The 20,202-nt window shown below is 37.7% G+C and overlaps 1 protein-coding gene and 1 pseudogene across 1 annotated transcript in view; one reads left to right on the top strand and one right to left on the bottom strand.

Moving 5' to 3' along the window:
• Positions 1 to 20,202, bottom strand: part of CATSPERB (cation channel sperm associated auxiliary subunit beta) — a 124,093-nt gene that overhangs the window by 88,086 nt on the left and 15,805 nt on the right. Inside the window, exons 4-5 of the mRNA XM_060001248.1 lie at positions 18,988 to 19,048; positions 8,815 to 8,910 (exon numbers count right to left, since the gene is read on the bottom strand). Of these exons, the coding sequence (XP_059857231.1) occupies positions 8,815 to 8,910; positions 18,988 to 19,048 (157 nt within the window). The remainder of the gene's footprint in view (positions 1 to 8,814; positions 8,911 to 18,987; positions 19,049 to 20,202) is intronic.
• Positions 9,715 to 10,869, top strand: LOC132421155 (pyruvate dehydrogenase (acetyl-transferring) kinase isozyme 3, mitochondrial pseudogene; annotated as a pseudogene).

Below are 20,202 nucleotides of genomic sequence, written 5' to 3'. Positions count from 1 at the left end.
ATAAATAACTCAATTTCATTTCTTTTTATGGCTGAGTAATATTCCATTGTATATATGTGCCACATCTTCTTTATCCATTCATCTGTCGATGGACACTTAGGTTGCTTCCACGTCCTGGCTATTGTAAATAGAGCTGCAATGAACATTGTGGGACATGACTCTTTTTGAATTATGGTTTTCTCAGGGTATATACCCAGTAGTGGGATTGCTGGGTCATATGGTAGTTCTATTTTTAGTTCTTTAAGGAACCTCCATACTGTTCTCCATAGTGGCTGTACCAATTTACATTCCTACCAACAGTGCAAGAGGGTTCCCTTTTCTCCACACCCTCTCCAGCATTTACTGTTTGTAGAGTTTTTGATGATGGCCATTCTGACCAGTGTGAGGTGATACCTTACTGTAGTTTTCATTTGCATTTCTCTAATGATTAGTGATATTGAGCATCCTTTCATGTGTTTGTTGGCAATCTGTATATCTTCGTCGGAGAAATGTCGATTTAGGTCTTCTTCCCATTTTTGGATTGGGTTGTGTTTTTTGTTTTTTTTTTGATATTGAGCTGTATGAGCTGTTTGTATATTTTGGAGTTTAATCCTTTGGTCGTTGCTTCGTTTGCAAATATTTCCCCCCATTCTGAGGGTTGTCTTTTCATCTTGTTTATGGTTTCCTTTGCTGTGCAAAAGATTTTAAGTTTCATTAGGTCCCATTTGTTTATTTTTGTTTTTATTTCCATTTCTCTAGGAGGTGGGTCAAAAAGGATCTTGCTGTGATTTATGTCATAGAGTGTTTTGCCTATGTTTTCCTTCAAGGGTTTTATACTCTCTGGCCTTACCTTTAGGTCTTTAATCCATTTTGAGTTTATTTTTGTGCATGGTGTTAGGGAGAGTTCTAATTTCATTCTTTTACATGTAGCTGTACAATTTTCCCAGCACCACTTATTGAAGAGACTGTCTTTTCTCCATTGTATATTCTTGCCTCCTTTATCAAAAATAAGGTGACTTTAGGTGCATGGGTTTATCTCTGGGCTTTCTATCCTGTTCCATTGATCTATATTTCTGTTTCATGCCAGTACCATATTGTCTTGATTACTGTAGCTTTGTAGTATAGTCTGAAGTCAGGAAGCCACAATCCTCCAGCTCCGTCTTTCTTTCTCAAGATTGCTTTGGCTATTCAGGGTGTTTTGTGTTTCCATACAAATTGTGCAATTTTTTGTTCTAGTTCTGTGAAAAATGCCATTGGTAGTTTGATAGGGATTGCATTGAATCTGTAGATTACTTTAGGTATAGTCATTTTCACAATGTCACAATGTTGATTCTTCCAATCCAAGAAAATGGTATATCTCTCCATCTGTTTGTATCATCTTTAATTTCTTTCGTCAGTGTCTTATAGTTTTCTGCATACAGGTCTTTTGTCTCCTTAGGTAGGTTTACTCCTAGATATTTTATTCTTTTTGTTGCAGTGGTAAATGCGAGTGTTTCCTTAATTTCTCTTACAGATTTTTCATCATTAGTGTATAGGAATGCAGGAGATTTCTGTGCTTAATTTTGTATCCTGCAACTCTATGAAAATCCCTGATTAGCTCTAGTAGTTTTCTGGTAGCATCTTTAGGATTCTCTATGTATAGTATCATGTCATCTGCAAACAGTGACTGTTTTCCTTCTTCTTTTCCGATCTGGATGCCTTTTCTTTCTTTTTCTTCTCTGATTGCTGTGGCTAAAACTTCCAAAGCTATGTTGAATAATAGTGGTGACAGTAGGCAACCTTGTCTTGTTCCTGATCTCAGTGGAAATGGTTTCAGTTGTTCACCATTGAGAACAATGTTGGCTGTGGGTTTGTCATATATGGCCTTTATTATGTTGAGATAAGTTCATTCTATGCTTACTTTCTGGAGGGCTTTTATCATAAATGGGTGTTGAATTTTGTCAAAAGCTTTTTCTGCACCTATTGAGATGGTCATATGGTTTTTATCCTTCAATTTGTTAATACAGTTTATCACATTGATTGATTTCCATATATTGAAGAATCCTTGCATTCCTGGGATAAACCCCACTTGATCATGGTGTATGATCCTTTTACTGTGCTGTTGGATTCTGTTTGCTAGCATTTTGTTGAGGATTTTTGCATTTATGTTCATCAGTGATATTGGCCCGTAGTTTTCTTTTTTTTTTTTTTTGCAGTATACAGGCCTCTCACTGTTGTGGCCTCTCCCGTTGCAGAGCACAGGCTGTGGACACACAGGCTCAGCGGCCATGGCTCACGGGCCCAGCTGCTCCGCGGCATGTGGGATCTTCCCAGACCGGGTCACGAACCCGTGTTCCCTGATGTGGCAGGCGGACTCTCAACCACTGCACCACCAGGGAAGCCCTGTAGTTTTCTTTTTTTGTGATATCTTTGTCTGGTTTTGGTATCAGGGTGAAGGTGGCCTCGTAGAATGAGTTTGGGAGTGTTCCTTCCTCTGCTATATTTTTGAAGAGTTTGAGAAGAATAGGTGTTAACTCTTCTGTAAATGTTTGATAGAATTCACCTGTGAATCCATCTGGTTCTGGGTTTTTGTTTGTTGGAAGATTTTTAATCACAGTTTCAATTTCAGTGCTTGTGATTGGTCTGTGCTTTTCTGAGAATTTGTCCATTTCTTCCAGGTTGTCCATTTTATTAGCAAATAGTTGCTTGTAGTAATCTCTCATGATCCTTTGTATTTCTGCAGTGTCAGTTGTTACTTTTCCTTTTTCATTTCTAATTCTGTTGATTTCAGTCTTCCATTTTTTCTTGATGAGTCTGGCTAATGGTTTACAAATTTTGTTTAACTTCTCAAAGAACCTGATTTCAGTTTTATTGATCTTTGCTATCATTTCCTTCATTTCTTTTTCATTTATTTCTGATCTGATCTTTATGATTTCTTTCCTCGTGCTAACTTTTTTTTTTTATTATTCTCTCTCTAATTGCTTTATATGTAAGGTTAGGTTGCTTATTTAAGATTTTCCCTGTTTCTTGAGGTAGAATTGTATTGCTATAAACTTCCCTCTTAGAACTGGTTTTGCTCCCTCCCATAGGTTTTCGGTTGGCATGTTTTCATTGTCATTTGTTTCTAGGTATTTTTTTTATTTCTTCTTTGATTTCTTCAGTGATCTCATGGTTATTTAGTAGTGTACTGTTTAGCCTACACATGTTTGTGTTTTTTACAGATTTTTTCCTGTAATTGATATCTATTCTCATAGTGTTGTGGTCAGAAAAGATACTTGATATGATTTCAATTTTCTTAAATTTACCACGGCTTGATTTTTGACCCAAGATATGATCTATCCTGGAGAATGTTCCATGAGTACTTGAGAAGAAAGTGAATTCTATTGTTTTTGGATAGAATGTCCTACAAATATCAATTAAGTCCACCTTGTTTAATGTATCATTTAAAGCTTGTGTTTCCTTATTTATTTTCATTTTGGATGATCTGTCCATTGGTGAAAGTGGGATGTTAAAAGTCCCCTACTATGATTGTGTTCCTGTCAATTTTCCCTTTTATGGCTGTTAGCATTTGCCTTATTTATTGAGGTGCTCCTATGTCAGGTGCATAAATATTTACAATTGTTATATCTTCTTCTTGGATTGATCTCTTGATCATTATGTACTGTCCTTCTTTGTCTCTTGTAATAGTCTTTATTTTAAAGTCTATTTTGTCTGATATGAGAATTGCTACTCCAGTTTTCTTTTGATTTCCATTTGTGTGGAATATCTTTTTCCATCCCTTCACTTTCAGTCTGTATGTGTCCCTAGGTCTGAAGTGGGTCTCTTGTAGACAGCATATATATGGGTCTTGTTTTTGTATGCATTCAGCCAGTCTATATCTTTTGGTTGGAGCATTTAATCCATTTACATTTAAGGTAGTTATCAATATGTATGTTCTTATTACCATTTTCTTAATCGTTTTGGGTTTGTTATTGTAGGTCTTTTCCTTCTGTTGTGTTTCCTGCCTAGAGAAGTTCCTTTAGCATGTGTTGTAAAGCTGGTTTGGTGATGCTGAATTCTTAGCTTTTGCTTGTCTATAAAGCTTTTAATTTCTCAGTCTAATCTGAATGAGTACCTTGCTGGGTAATCTTGGTTGTAGGTTTTTCCCTTTCATCACTTTAAATATGCCCTGCCACTCCCTTTTGTCTTGAAGCATTTCTGCTGAAAGATCAGCTGTTAACGTTATGGGGATTCCCTTGTATATTATTTGTTGTTTTTCCCTTGCTGCTTTTAATATTTTTTCTTTGTATTTAATTTTTGATAGTTTGATTAATATGTGTCTTGGAGTGTTTCTCCTTGGATTTATCCTGAATGGGACTCTCTGTGCTTCCTGGACTTGATTCAGTATTTCCCTTCCCATATTAGGGAAGTTTTCAACTATAATCTCTTCAAATATTTCCTCAGTCCCTTTTTTTTCCTCTTCTTCTGGGACCCCTATAATTCAAATGTTGGTGCATTTATTGTTGTCCCAGAGGTCTCTGAGACTGTCCTCAATTCGTTTCATTCTTTTTTCTTTATACTGCTCTGTGGTAGTTATTTCCACTATTTTATCTTCCAGGTCACTTATCCACTCTTCTTTCTCAGTTATTCTGCTATTGATTCCTTCTAGAGAATTTTTAATTTCATTTATTCTGTTGCTCATCATTGTTTGTTTGCTCTTTAGTTCTTCTAGGTCCTTGTTAAACATTTCTTGTATTTTCTCCATTCTATTTCTAGCATTTTGGATCATCTTTACTACCATTACCCTGAATTCTTTTTCAGGTAGACTGCCTATCTCCTCTTCATTTGTTTGGTCTGGTGGGCTTTTTACCTTGCTCCTTCATCTGCAGTGTCTTTCTCTGTCTTCTCATTTTGCTTAACTTACTGTGTTTGGGGTCTCCTTTTCGCAGGCTGCAGGTTTGTAGTTCCTGTTGTTTTTGGTGTCTGCCCCCAGTGGGTAAGTTTGGTTCAGTGGGTTGTGTAGGTTTTCTTGTGGAGGGGACTGGTGCCTGTGTTCTGGAGGATGAGGTTGGATCTTTTCTTTCTGTTGGGCAGGACCAAGTCCAGTGATGTGTTTTGGGGTGCCTGTGAACTTATTATGATTTTAGGCAGCCTCTATGCTAATGGGTGAGGTTGTGTTCCTGTGTTGCTAGTTGTTTGGCATAGGGTGTCCAGCACTGTAGCTGGATGGTTATTGAATAGAGCTGGGTCTTAGTGCTGAGATGGAAATCTCTGGGAGAGCTTTCGCTGTTTGATATTACGTGGGGCTGTGAGGTCTCTGGTGGACCAATGTCCTGAACTCGGCTCTCCTACCTCAGAGGCTCAGGCCTGACACCCAGCCGGAGGACCAAGGCCCTGTCAGACACATGGCTCAGAAGAAAAGGGAGAAAAAAAAGAGACAGAAATAAAGAAAGAAAAATAAAATGAAGTTATTAAGATAAAAAATATTGTTAAAAATAAAAAAATTAAAAAGTAATAAAACAAAAAGAGAGGAACCAAACCAAAAAACTAATCCACCAGTGATAACAAGTGCTAAAAACTATACAAAAACAAACAAACAACAACACAAAAAACAGAGAGAACCCTCGTACAAATGGTAAAAGCAAAGCTATACAGACAAAAGTCACACAAAGAAACATACACATACACACTCAGAAAAAGAGAAAAAGGAAAAAAATATATATATATAAGAGGAAGTGAGCAACCAAGTAAATGCACAAATCTACCAATGATAATAAGCTCTAAATACTAAACTAAGATAAACATAAAGCCAGAAACAAATTAGATGAGGAAAGCAAACCCCAAGTCTACAGTTTCTGCCAAAGTCTACTGCCTCAATTTTGGGATGATTCGTTGTCTATTCAGGTATTCCACAGATGCAGGGTATATGAAGTTGTGGAGATTTAATCTGCTGCTCCTGTGGCTGCTGGGAGTAATTTCCCTTTGTCTTCTTTGTTCGCACAGCTCCTGGGGTTCAGCTTTGGATTTCACCCCGCCTCTGTGTGTAGGTCATCTGAGGGCATCTGTTCCCCACCCAGACAGGACAGGGTTAAAATAGCAGCTGATTAGGGGGCTCGGCTCACTCAGGCTTGGGGGAGGGAGAGGTATGGAATGTGGGGCGAGCCTGTGGCGGAAGAGGCTGGCATGACATTGTAACAACCTGAGGTGTGCCGTGCGTTCTCCCAGGGAAGTTGTCCCTGGATCACGGGACCCTGGCAGTGGCGGGCTGCACAGGCTCCCGGGAGGGGAGGTGTGGAGAGTGACCTGTGCTTGTACACAGGCTTCTTTGTGGCTGCAGCAGCAGCCTTAGCGTCTCATGCCCATCTCTGGTGTCTGCACTGATAGCCTCAGTTCGTGCCGTCTCTGGAGCTCGTTTAGGTGGTGCTCTGAATCCCCTCTCCTCATGCTCCCTGAAACAATGGTCTCTTGCCTCTTGGGCAGGTCCAGAGTTTTTCCCAGACTCCCTCCTGGCTAGCTGTGTCACACTAGCCCCCTTCAGGCTGTGTTCACTCAGCCAACCCCAGTCCTATCCCTGGGATCTGACCTCCAAAGCCCGAGCCTCAGCTCTCAGCCCCCACCTGCCCAAGCGGGTGAGCAGACAAGCCTCTCGGGCTGGTGAGTGCTGGTCGGTACCGATCCTCTGTGTGGGAATCTCTCTGCTTTGCCCTCTGCACCCCTGTTGCTATGCTCTCCTCCGTGGCTCCGAAGCTTCCCCACCGCCCACCCCCATCTCCACCAGTGAAGGGGCTTCCTAGTGTGTGGAAACTTTTCCTCCTTCACAGCTCCCTCCCAGAGGTGCAAGTCTCATTCTTACTCTTTTGTCTCTGTTTTTCCTTTTTTCTTCTGCCCTACTCAGGTACGTGGGGAGTTTATTGCCTTTCGGGAAGTCTGAGGTCTTCTGCCAGTGTTCAGTAGGCGTTCTGTAGGAGTTGTTCCACATGTAGATGTATTTTTGATGTATTTGTGGGGAGGAAGGTGATCTCCATATCTTACTCCTCCTCTGTCTTGAAGTTCCCCCACACCATTAGTATTCTGACAGTGATTGCATTGAATCTGTAGATTGCTTTGGGCAGTATGGTCATTTTAACAATGTGAATTCTCGTGTTTTTGTTTTTTAATCCATTCAGCCACTATGTTTTTATTGGAGCATTTAGTCCATTTGCATTTAAAGCAAAATTATTGAAACGTATATACTTATTACCATTTTGTTCATTGTTTTCTGGTTTTGTGGGTTTTTTCTTTTTTCTGTTCCTCTCTTCTTCTTTTGCTCTCTTCCCTTGTGCCTGATGACTATCTTTAGTATTATGTTTGGATTCATTTCTCTTTTTTGTTTATCCATCATAGGTTTTTGGTTTGTGGGTACCATGAGGTTCATATATAACAACCTACATACATTATTATTTACATGATAATATACATGATTATTTTAAGTTGATGATCTCTTAAGTGAGTCTGACTCAGACTCTTTTCAAATTACTGCCTCTGCACTGAGACTCAGAGCATGTTAGATTTCGTGTGTGCCCTTTCAGAGCAGAGTCTCTGTTTCTCACAGCTCTCTGGCTCTCCCACACACAAGCCCCACTAGCTATCAAAGCCAGATGTTCCAGGGGCTTGTCTTCCCAGTGCAGGACCCCTGGTCTAGGGAGCCTAATGTGAGGTTTGGACCCCTTGCTCCTTAGGGAGGACCTCTGAAAGTGTGATTATCCTCTCATTTGTGGGTTGCCTACCTGGGGATGTTGGTCTTGACTATACAGTGTCTCTACCCCTCCCACTCATTATATTTTGGTTCCTTCTTTATTTGCTTAACTGTGGGAAATCTTTTTTGCTAGTCTTCTGGTCATTCTCATAGATAGTTGCTCTGTAAATAGTTGTAATTTTGGTGTGCCTATGGAAGGAGGTGAGTTCAGGGTCTTCCTACTTCACCATTTTGGCCCTGAATCATCATTATTTTCTTAAAGCTACCCAGGTGTTTCTTTCCATAAGATGAAATATTTATTTTTACTCTGGCTTCTACACAGCACCATATCAAAGTGGGTGCAAAAGAATAAAAGTAAAAAGGGAAGGTGAGGAAAATGAGACTAAATACAAACTCCAGGATGGAGGTTTTTTTCTATATACTATGGCTGACCCCAAAATTGGGCTATAGATCAGACAATTGAAAAAGAAAAGCCTAGTCAGTTATATGCCTCAGTGCTCATAACCTTAAAACAACCAATTTTTTTATGAAGAAATACAAATGTTCTTACTAAGACTGAGCAAAACTTTTTGCTTGATGGTCCTCATAAAGTAGACTGTGACGCAATAAACAATATCTTCTATAACATCTTTATAGAAGATGCAAAAACTAACTCTATAAAGCCATTGTTTATGATGACCCCCCAATATGGCTATAGAAAACATATATTTCCATATTTCTATACACTCTTTTTTTTTTTTTGCGGTATGCGGGCCTCTCACTGTTGTGGCCTCTCCCATTGCGGAGCACAGGCTCTGGACGCGCAGGCTCAGCGGCCATGGCTCATGGGCCTAGCTGCTCCGCGGCATGAGGGAGCCTCCCGGACCAGGGCACGAACCCGCGTCCCCTGCATTGGCAGGCAGACTCTCAACCACTGCGCCACCAGGGAAGCCCTCTATAGCACTCTTTACTGAGCTCTATTAACAATTACCCATGTGTATTTAATTCTTTGCCTCATCAGATTGTAAGCCCTTCAAGAGTCATGATCATCTCTTATTTATCTATCTCCAGCACTTAGCACAGAGTCTGGCGTGTCATAGCATACAAGGTTTGTTGAAAGAATATTACAAATTTTCACTTCACTTTTATCTACTGGCATTTACCTCGAACACAATCCAATAGTGTTCCTTCAGTAGTATAAATATTTAATCCATGTTGCAAAGTGATCCTTACTAACCATTCTTCTACAGCTGCAATATCTGTTTGAAAACAAAAGGCAAACAATCAGCTATTTTTTTGTATGTCACGTTGGTGAAATTTAAGACTATATGAACATTACCAACCACAATTACCTTTTATTTCCCAATCATTTTGATTGCATTTATATATGTTTTCCCAGCAAACATTTTGATGATAAAATAAGGAAAAAAGAATTATGAAGTGATCTTACCAACACAGCAATGAACCCAGACAATAATATTTTAGATTATAATTTTTCTCTGAGAACTCTTGTAGCTTGGTAAGAAGCAAATTGTGACACTTCAGGTGAAGTGGTATAATATTTTTTGAAAGTAGACCATGATTAATTAAAATATTTAGTATATCAGGAATTCCCTGGTGGTCCAGTGGTTAGGACTCTGCTCTTTCACTGCCCAGGGCACAGGTTCAATCCCTGGTCAGGGAACTAAGATCCCACAAACTGCATGGCATGGCCAAAAATAAATAAATAAAATAAAATAAATAGTATAAACCCTAGGGCAAACACCAAAAAATTTCTTTAAAGAATAATAAACTAATAGTTGAGACAAAACAGAATCATAAAAAATAATTAATATGGATGAAGAAAGAAAAAGAAAAGTAAAACAGAAGAGATAGAATAGAAAAAACCCTAATGGTAGATGTCAGTACAACCATACTAAAATTTGCATTAAATGTAAATGGCCTAAAAATACTAATTAAAAGACAGATTTCCAGATTAGATGTGAAAATCAAGACTGAAAGATATGCTAACTCTAAGAAACCCACTTTAAATACAAAAGCATAACTGAGTTAAAAGTTAAAGAATGGGTGGGCCTGGGGAAGCCAAGGTGATGAACTCAGCCTGGGTGCTGCAGCAGTTGTACCCATAAGTTGAGGCTGAAACCAGGGCGTGCTCACGAAGAACATGCCTGACCCGAACAGCTCAGCTACACAAGCCCTCATGTCCATCCAGGCCTCTAGGTGGATCTGTGCACCACCCTGGTGAGGATATGGCTCTTCTAGTGGCTGCTTAAACAGGTAAATAAGTAGATCAAGTGCTATTTATGCTTCTTGCTGTCACTGCTCTTTATCAAGCAATTCCTGGATTGGGGGAAAGATAATGGTATGAGAAAATATCCTATATGTTTCTACAAAAGGAGCTTCCTGCACAACTGGCCAACACAATGAGAGAAGTCAATCTTCTGATGGGTAACAACTGGACTTCAGTGTGCCTGGTTCAAAGTTGGTATAGGCATAGCTTTCTTGAACTTCTGAAATATGAAAATAAGAGCACTGAGAATCCACAGGTCTTGTATAACTTTATACAAGTCTTGATAAAAATCACAAATAGAAACAACAATGTGGTTCCTATAATGGTACATGGAGTGATCGAATGTAAGGGAAAGTATGGGTTTCAACAGCAAGTAAGAGCCAATATTTTCTGGATTGGTTTTATACCAACTGTATCTCTTTCCACATGCATATTAACTGGCACACACTTCTGTTTGGTGGTGATACTAACCCTGCTCATCCTAAACACACAGGAAATATTAATCCCACCTGTAATGTGGCTCATACAGTGAAAGATGTATATGAAGCAGCCAAGAGACTGTGTGAACAGTGTCAACTGGTAGACCCAGAGCTGGAAGTTGAAGAGGTCAATGCCAAAGCTCCAGGCAAACCTATTCAGGTAGTTTATGTGACCTCATATCTGTTTCATATGCTATTTAACAACTCAGTGAGAACAACAATAGAACTGCACCAAGAGTTACAGAAAAGAGGGCTATCTGGCTGTTAAAACCTTTGTTACTTTGGGTTAAGAAGACACATCCATTAGATCAGTGACTAAGGTGATGGTACCTATTCTGAAAAATAGCACCATAGTTATTCCACTGATCGAATGTTTATTTTCTCTATATCAGCTGGACGTTTTCCATGTAGTCCTTCCTACAGCTACTCCTGTTCTTCCATTAAACTAGTAACTTGAGTAACTTTTCATTGTACCTTGCTGCAGTGTGGTTAGTGCCTGACATAGAAGAGCGCAGTCTCCCTATGGTTCTTGTAGCCTCATACCCTCCACCTCATTATTATAGAGTTGAGTGTCCACAGTCTCTTCAGGACTCTGAACTTCTTCCCCTTTCCAGACACAGCAGGTACCTACTGTTGCTCTTTGTGACCAAGTATCATGCTTATCTCAGACTACCAATTAGGGACCAAGGTATTTGGAAGTTAAAGACGTCAGTTGAATCTACCTTGATAAGTCAGTATGCCAAGGTCCTTCCTCCCTTATATGCATCTCTCCTCCAATCTCTGGTTTAGATTTATGCCTTCCTCCACCATTGTGAGGCATCTGTACTTTTGTGTTAGATCGCAGTCATTGATGCACTGATTTTACTTTAAAATTCACTTGTGTACTTCTATTCTGTTGCTTAATGTGTTCTAAAAGTTGTCTTGGGGAAAAAAGGTAAAAGAATGAAAAATATATCTTATGCAAATACTAATCAAAAGAAAGGTGTAATGGCTATATCAGTATCTGACAAAGGAGACTTCAGATCAAGGTAATATCAAGAATAAAGAGGAAAAATACATATGATAAAGGGATCAATTCACTGAAAAGGTATGACAGCCCTAAATGTGCACATGCCTAACAGAGCTTCCAAGTACATGAATCAAAAGCTGATAAAACTGGGGATTTCCCTGGCAGTCTAGTGGTTAGGATTCCGGGCTTTCACTGCAGTGGCCCAGGTGTGATACCTGGTTGGGGAAATGAGATCCCACAAGCCGTGCAGCATGGCCAAAACAAACAAACAAACAAACAAACACCTAATAAAACTAAAAGGAGAAATAAACAAATCAACAATTATAGTTGGATATTTCAACACTCCTCTCTAAATAACTAATGAGTGAGGATATAGAAAAGCTGAATAACACTATCAACCAACTGACCCAATCCACACTTATAGAGCACTCCAGTGACAAACAGCAAAGTAAGTATTTTTTTCAAGTGCACAGGGAAGATTCACCAAATAGGCCATAAAAACCATCTTAACAAATGATTATACAAAATATGTTCTCAGAGCATAATAGAATTAATCTAGAAAACTTAGTAACAGAAAGATATCTGGAAAATCCCCAGATATATGGACATTTTACAACACATTTCTAAATAACCACAGGTCAAAGAGAAAGTGGCATGGGGAATTAGAAAATACTTTGAAAGAAAATGAAAACACATAAAATTTATGAGATGCAGATAAAGCAGTGCTGAAGAGAAATATATAGTAGTAAAATATATTAAAAAAGAAAGATCTCAAATCAATTATCTGAAGCAGGGATTAAAAGATAGTACTGGCTTTATAAAGTGTCAAATAGTAAATATTTGGGGTTTTGTGGGCCATGTGGTCTCTGTCTCAACACTTCAACTCTGCCATGGTAGCCAAGAAGCAGCTATAGAAAACATAAATAAATGAGCACAGCTGTGCTCCAATAAAACTTATTTACAAAAACAGGCAGCAGACCAAATTTGGTCTGCAAACTGTAGTTTGCCACCCGCTGATCTAAAGGTCCCCAACTTAAGAAACTAGAAAAAAAGGAGCAAATGAATCCCAAAGGAAGTAGAAGGATGAAACAGTGAAATCAACGAAATGAAGACCAGAAAAACAATAATCACAATCAGTGAAATCTAAAGATGATTCTTTGAAAGGATCAATAATGTTGATGAGCTTCCGCCAGATGAATCAAGAAGGAAATAAAGATGCAAACATCAATAAGATGAAATAGGGCACATCACTATAGACCCTTTAAGGTTAATAAAAGAATATCACAAAAACACGTAAGTTACAAATTCAACAATTTAGATGAAATGGACAAGTTCCTTGAAAGATACAAACTGCGGAAAATCACTTCAGAAAAAACAGAAAACTTGAATATTCCCATATCTATTAAGGAAATTGAATTTGTAGTTAAAATCCTTCCCACAGAGAAAACTCCATGTCCAGAAAACTCCACTGGTGAATCCCACCAAACATTTAGTGAAAAAAATACCAATTCTGCAAAAATTCTTCCATAATATAGGAGGGAACTCTTCTCAACTCATATTTATTTATGTATTTCCCTTTTTAGAAATGAGCTTTATTTCAATGCAATTTAGATCTAAAAGCCTACATACTTACTTTGTCCTCTGACCAGGTTTACCTACCAGTCAGGATTTCAAAAACCACAAGCAAATCAAACACCTTTGAGATTATGGACAGCGCCCACCTTCGTTTCATTTTGGCAATTAAACCAGGACTCCCTTTGAAAGAAGCTTCTGTGCAAAACTCCGTATTTCCTAGAATAAGGCTCATTGTTTTCCCACCTTGAATTCACCCACTTAAAAAGCAGATCCAGAAACCCAAGCTTTTAGAACTCAGTCCCAATATCACCACATAAGTCACTTTCATTCTAGCAATTGTATAGCTAATAGCCCCCAGATTTCCTTTATTTAACAGAGGGCTTCAAGGCAAGGCAAAATTTCTCAAAACACCCCTGTCTGCATCTGCCAACTGTTTTCCGTGGGAATCAGCAATACTTCACTCTTATAGTCCTGGAGACGACCCCACGTGGCAAGCAGAGCCAGATCCCACCAGGAAGGAATGTAGACAAAGGGATCCTTGCTGGTCCCAGCACTGCTGTCAGACCCAGAAACAATGAACTTGTTCCTTACTCATAAACACTGTCCAATAAAGAGGCTACCATGAAACTCAGAAACTAAATTTTCTGCTCAGATTCCTGGATAAAAACGATTTTTAAAAATCTGTGTAATTCAGACCAAAAGATGATTATTTAAAAGAAAATCAAGAAATAGAAACAACTTTCTAGTAAAAGCTTGTTGGAAGACGGATTCCAATACGATTAAAACGATCTAGATAAGTCCTTTTGTCTATGGAGAATGCAGTGTTATCAGCCCCTTACACGAGCCCTCCTGATACTCCTTATAGACAGCATTTCAGTTCAGAAATCAAAGTGGAAATACCTTTGAAATGAAAACAGTGATGTGGCTGGAAAACCATGTGCATCAACGTTTTCCCACCCACCACGAGTCTGGGTTTTCTGAAAAGGTCACTGGCTTGGCTTTCCCGTCAAAAACATTCTTGAACTCGTAGGGAACAGAGGAATGGAGACTTGGTGTCTGAAGCGCGTGTCTTCCGGGTTCCATATCTGGGGCTCAAGAGCCAACAGCAGGATCCTGTGGGACTCATGGAAGATTCCCCAGGGCAATGAAGATTCTAAAGTTTCTTAAGCTCAGTATGAACTCAAGTCTGGTATCACCTGTGCTGGGCTCCCTCAACTCCTGCCCAAAGCCCTGTGTGCCCTTGGTTTTCAGCTTAAAGCTGAGCACCACCCCCAGCGTTCATCAGCAGCAGCAGCTAAGCAATTCATTTGATAAAGACAGCATTACCTGATACCGAAACGAGATAAAGGTATTACAAGAAAATAAAACTACAGACTGATAACCCCAAGAACCCACTAGCCAAATGAGTCCAGCAATACACAAAAAGGATAATGCATCGTAACTAAGAGTTGTTTATCCTAGGATTGCAAGGCTGGTTGAGAATTCAAAAACGAATCCATGGAATTCTGCATATCATGGGATGAAAGAAGAAAATCCTCATAATCATCTCAATAGATGCAGAAAGAGCATTTAACAGAATTCAACACCAATTCTTGAACTCAGCAAACTAGGAATAGAAGGGAACTTCCTTAACCTGATAAGAGGCATCTGCAAAATACTTACAGATAACATCATACTTAATGAGGAAAGGCTGAATATTCTCTCCCTAAAGTTGGAAACAAGGCAGAGATGTCCTCTCTCACCATTCCTATTCAACATTGTACTGGAGATCCCACCAGCATAATAAGGCAAAAATAAACAAGTAAGTACGTAAGTAAATACATATATAAATAAATAAAATGAATCATATTAGAATGGAAGAAATATATAAAATTATCTCTATTTCTAGATGGATGTTTATCCATGTAGAAAATCCCAAAGAATATACAAAAGACTACTAGAACTAATAAGTGAATTTAACAAAGTTGCAAGATATAAGGTCAATCTACAAAAATCAATTACATATTTACATATTATTAATGAACAATTGGAAATGAAAATATTAAAAATAACCATTTAGGGCTTCCCTGGTGGCACAGTGGTTGAGAGTCCGCCTGCCGACGCAGGGGACACGGCTTCGTGCCCTGGTCTGGGAAGATCCCACATGCTGCGGAGCGGCTAGGCCTGTGAGCCATGGCCGCTGAGCCTGTGCATCCGGAGCCTGTGCTCCGCAACGGGAGAGGCCACAACAATGAGAGGCCCACGTACCGAAAAAAAAACCAAAAAAACCCATTTAAAGTAACATCAAACCCATGAAATACTTAGATATAAATTTCTTAAAGTATATGCAAGATCTCTATGCTGAAAACGACAAAACCCTGATGAAATAAATCAGAGGAGATGTAAATAAATGGAGAGATATACTGTGTCCATGGATTGGAAGACTCAATATTGTTAAGACGTCAGTTCCCCCTAAACTAATCTATAGATTCAATGCAATTCTGATTGAGATTAAAAAAATCACAGCAGAATTTTTTGTAGAACTAAGCAAATTGATTGTAAAATTTACGTGGAGAGACAAAAGAACTAAAAGAACAAAAGAAAAAGATCAAAGTTGAAGGGTTAGTATTACTCATTATAAGCTTATTATTTATAAAGCTAAAGTAATCAAGTGTGGCATTGGTAAAGGATAGAGAGCCCAGAAATAGCAACTCAGTGGACACCAAATAGCTTTTACAACAAAGACGGTGGAATAATTGGATATCCATATTTCCCCCAAATTACCCTCAGTCCATATAATGTACAAAAACTAACTTAAATTCCGTCATAGGCCTAAATACAAAACCTAGAACCATAAACTTCTAGAAGTAAATATAGGAGAACTTTTTTGTTGGTTAGGCAAAGATTTCTTAGGTATGATGCCAAAAGTACAATCGATAAAATAAAAAACTGATAAATTAGACTTCATCAAAATTAAAAACTCTAATCTACAAAGGACATTCTTAAGAGATTAAAAATACAAGCCATAGACTAGGAGAAAATATTTATAAATCATATATCTGATAAAGGAGTTGTATCCAGAACATACAATGAACTTGCAAAAGATTTGAATAGATAATTCACCAAATGGCAAATAAGCACAAAAAAGGTTGTTCGTTGTCATTAGTTATTAGGGAAATGCAAATTAAAACCATAATTAAATATCACTCTACACCTATTAGAATGGCTAAATTAAAACATACATATTTATACATATTAAAATATATTTATATATAAGTATACATATATACATATTGTATAAATATACATATATGTATAAATGTATATGTATACATGTATACAAACATACACACACACTTATATATACTAAGTGCTGGCATGGATCCAGATAACCTGGTGGTGAGAAAGCAAAATGATACTGCTACTTTGGAAAATAGTTTGATAATTTCTTATACAGTTAAACTTACACTTACCATATGACACAGTAAACCTACTATCTGGTATTAGCCAAATGCAACAAAAATTTGTGTTCATCACAAAAATCTGTATGAGAATGCCTATAGCAGCTTTATTCATAATTGCCAAAAACTGAAAAAATCCAAATGCCCTGCAACAAAATAAACTATAGTACATCCATACAGTGGAATACTACCCAGTAAGAAAACAGAAACAACTACAACATAGTGAATCTCAAATGAATTATGCTAAGTGAAAGTAGCCAGACTCAAAAGACTACATATTTGATGATTCCATTTATATGACTCTGGAATAAACAAAATAATAGGAACAGAAAACAGATCCGTGGTTCCTGGGGTTCACGAGACAGAGAGTTCACTACTGGTGGGGTTAATTTTATTGGATGATGGAATTGTTCTAAATCTTGATTCATGAGTACACAATTGTATACATCTGTGAAAACTTACAGAGCTAGGCACTAAAAAGGGTATATTTTACTGAATGTAAATTATACCTTATTTTAAAATGAAAAAAGAACAAATTGTGAAGTATAAATTAAGGAGGGACTCTTTTTACCTTCAACAGTTCTAGGTAGTTCAAACTTCAAACTGCCTTCACCACTTTCTAGCTATCACCAAATCTCCATATGGCTCCATAGGCCTCAGTTAAAACATTCGAAAATGGAGCTAACAATAGTAACTAACACACATGGAGTAATAAATGAATTTAGTTAGGTAAAGTGTTTAGAGTCATGCTAAAAATATAAGAATTCAGTAAATGCTACCGGCAAGTTCTACTACTATTACGATGATTATTTTGCTACCTTTGCTGTTGATGTTACGTAAACTACTCTTCCCAAGATTTTACAGATACATAATACTCAAATTCATGGCATGGCAGCAAATAAGATACGATTAAGGAGTAAAAAGTGAATGAGCAAATATGGTCTCCTTCCCCCTTAAGATTTTCTTTCATGATTTCTAGCATATTACTAACATTAGACCATTCTCTTCTATTACATTATAAGCTCAAATATATTTCTTTTTACTCAATCCAGAAGTTGTGTCAAGATAGGCAGAGATAATTTGGTCTCTTTCCATAAAATACTTAAGTTTTCAGATCACCTTTGTTCTTGCCTGGGTGATCTTAGAATCAATGCATTTCTGAAATTAAATTTTATAAATAGAAGAAGTGAAAATAACAAGTGATCTTCACTTCTTCGATTGTCAAACTAATGTCAATATTAGGCAAGCAGCTAGAACAATCCATCTTTAGACTGTACTCCCTTTTTTTTTTTTTAAAGGAGTACAATCTTCAGGATGAATTCCTTGAAAAAAAATCACAAAAAGTTCCGATAGATTAATTTGAAAAAATTGAGATAAATAAAGGATAAAAATAGTGATATAATCCATGTTAGCTGTTATAAATACTGGGGCTTCTTTTGCAGTTTTTATCTTTGATGCTTCCTTATATAGAGTCTTTTCTATCCTTTCTGCCTTATTCTCACTTTCCCCCTGCCGTTTACTCTGTAGGACACACAATTTGGTTCGTCCTTTAACTTTCCCATACTTACAGGGGTTTGCCTGTATGATCCCACCATCTCACTGTCCCAATTCATCATCACCTGCTACATTTGACTGGCACACAAGTGGGTGCAGGATCAATTCTAGGCCAATTGAAGATACTCTCCTAGGGATTTGGAATTGGGCTGGCCCCTAGGAAATATATATAAAACTTTGACAGCAGTGAGGCAGCTTTAGGAAACTAGTCTGCATAAAAGGAAAAATAATTATAGATGTACAGAAAATACAGATAAGAGAAACAGGGTAAAATTATTCCCTGCGTTCTTGATGGTTCTCCATTTCTTACTTCTAATTCCTTCTTATAATCTGGCTTCACTTTTGTCTTTGGGTTCCACAACAAAAAGAAATTTAGTCTTTTTCCTTTAGCGAGGTCAGGATGGTTTCTATTTCTTGCACCTACCATATTAGAATAATATACCCTTTATCATTTTTAAACTATGGGTCTGTATCTCATGCCTGAAGATCTACTAGCTCAGTTCACTAGCTCAATACTCACACCTTCTGGAATTTGACTTTCCTGCTCTTTCCTTCTTGGTATTTACAGTAGTATATAAACTAGGCTGCCACATAGCATTTAATAGTAGACCCAATAGTAAACTAATACACTACATATTACATTTTAAAATTAATGATTCCATTTCATTAAAATTAATTGGTACCTGACTTTCTCAATACTATGAATTTCAAGTTCTAGAAAATGAGTTTACTTTAACTAAAGAATAATATAAATGCTATGTATGTCAGAGCCATCTATCTATAATAAAACTGCCAGGTAAAATACAGGAAGTCCAGTTAAATTTGAATTTCAGATGAATCACTAGTTTTTAGTAAGTATGTATGTCGCAAATACCACAGGAGACATTAACATGAAATAACATAATTTTTTAACATAATAAATGTTTTTTATTTGGTAAATTTGTCAATCCAGACCCATGTGTAAAATAGTGAATTCAGATCATTCTTACCTGTATTTTTTGTAATGTTTTCTCTGGGAATATCAATCAACCAATAAACTCGATCACTGAACTTGAACAAAGAAGACAACAGAAAACAGTGTTTTACAATGTTAATAGCAACACTTATTTTGGCATATTCTACCCTATATTTTAAAAACGAAAATTAAACAAAAACATCCAATGTATATGTCCTTTACCCAGCAATTTCACTCTTGGGAATTTATCCTGCATTATACTCACATATGTGTGAAATGAAATGTGTTCAAGGATATTTTTCATCATTGTTTGTGATAGTACAAGACTGGAAATAACTAAAGTATTCATCAGGTATGTGTAAGAATATAGCCACAAAATGGAATATCATACAGCCAAGCTCAGACAGCACAAAGCTGAAGCAATCCTGGCTTGATGTGTCAGAGGACAGAACCTGCTGCTGACAGAAAATTTAGGAATGTAAGAGGAAAATCCCAGGCACAAGGGAACTTTAAAAATAATGATCTAAGAGTTAAATATAAACTCTTTCCATATCCTTGGGCAACACAAGTGCAGGGGAGATCCTCAGAAGGCCATGTGAAAAAAAAAACTCAGCAGTGGAAGTTAGTAGAACTGAGCAGAGATAGCAGCTGCTGAAACCATAGGTAAGACATTTTGCAATTTGTGCCAGGGCAATTAATAGCCTTTTAGACCACCACCAACAAAAACATCAGCAAATTCTTATAAGAAAATAGCAGAATCCAGGGTTGTTACAGCTTATTATCTTCAATGTCCACTTTTCTTCCAAAAATGACAAGACATGGAAAGAAACAAGAACATGTAACTGATATTCAGGGAAAAGAAGATAAACCATAAACTGACTCAGAATGAGTTCAGATACAGATGAAGACTTCAAAGCAGCTATTACGAATATGCAAACGGATTTAAGGAAAATGTGTTAATGAGGGAATGGATAGGAAATCCAGCACCGAAATGAAAAATACAACAATAAAACGAAATGGAAATAGTGAGGCTGAAAAGTATAACTGAAATAAAATATTTACTAGATGAGTTCAATAGATTGGAGATGGCAAAAGAAAGAATAAGTGAACTTAGGGCTTCCCTAGTGGCACAGTGGTTAAGAATCCGCCTGCCAATGCAGGGGACACAGGTTCAAGCCCTGGTCCAGGAAGATCCCACATGCCATGGAGCAACTAAGTCTGTGCGCCACAACTACTGAGCCTGGATGCC

The sequence above is a fragment of the Delphinus delphis genome, chromosome 2 (assembly GCF_949987515.2).
Source record: "Delphinus delphis chromosome 2, mDelDel1.2, whole genome shotgun sequence".
In the NCBI taxonomy this organism is placed as follows: Eukaryota; Metazoa; Chordata; class Mammalia; order Artiodactyla; family Delphinidae; genus Delphinus; species Delphinus delphis.
Note: the sequence above shows the minus strand (reverse complement) of the source record. Positions and strands in the feature narration are given on the sequence as shown.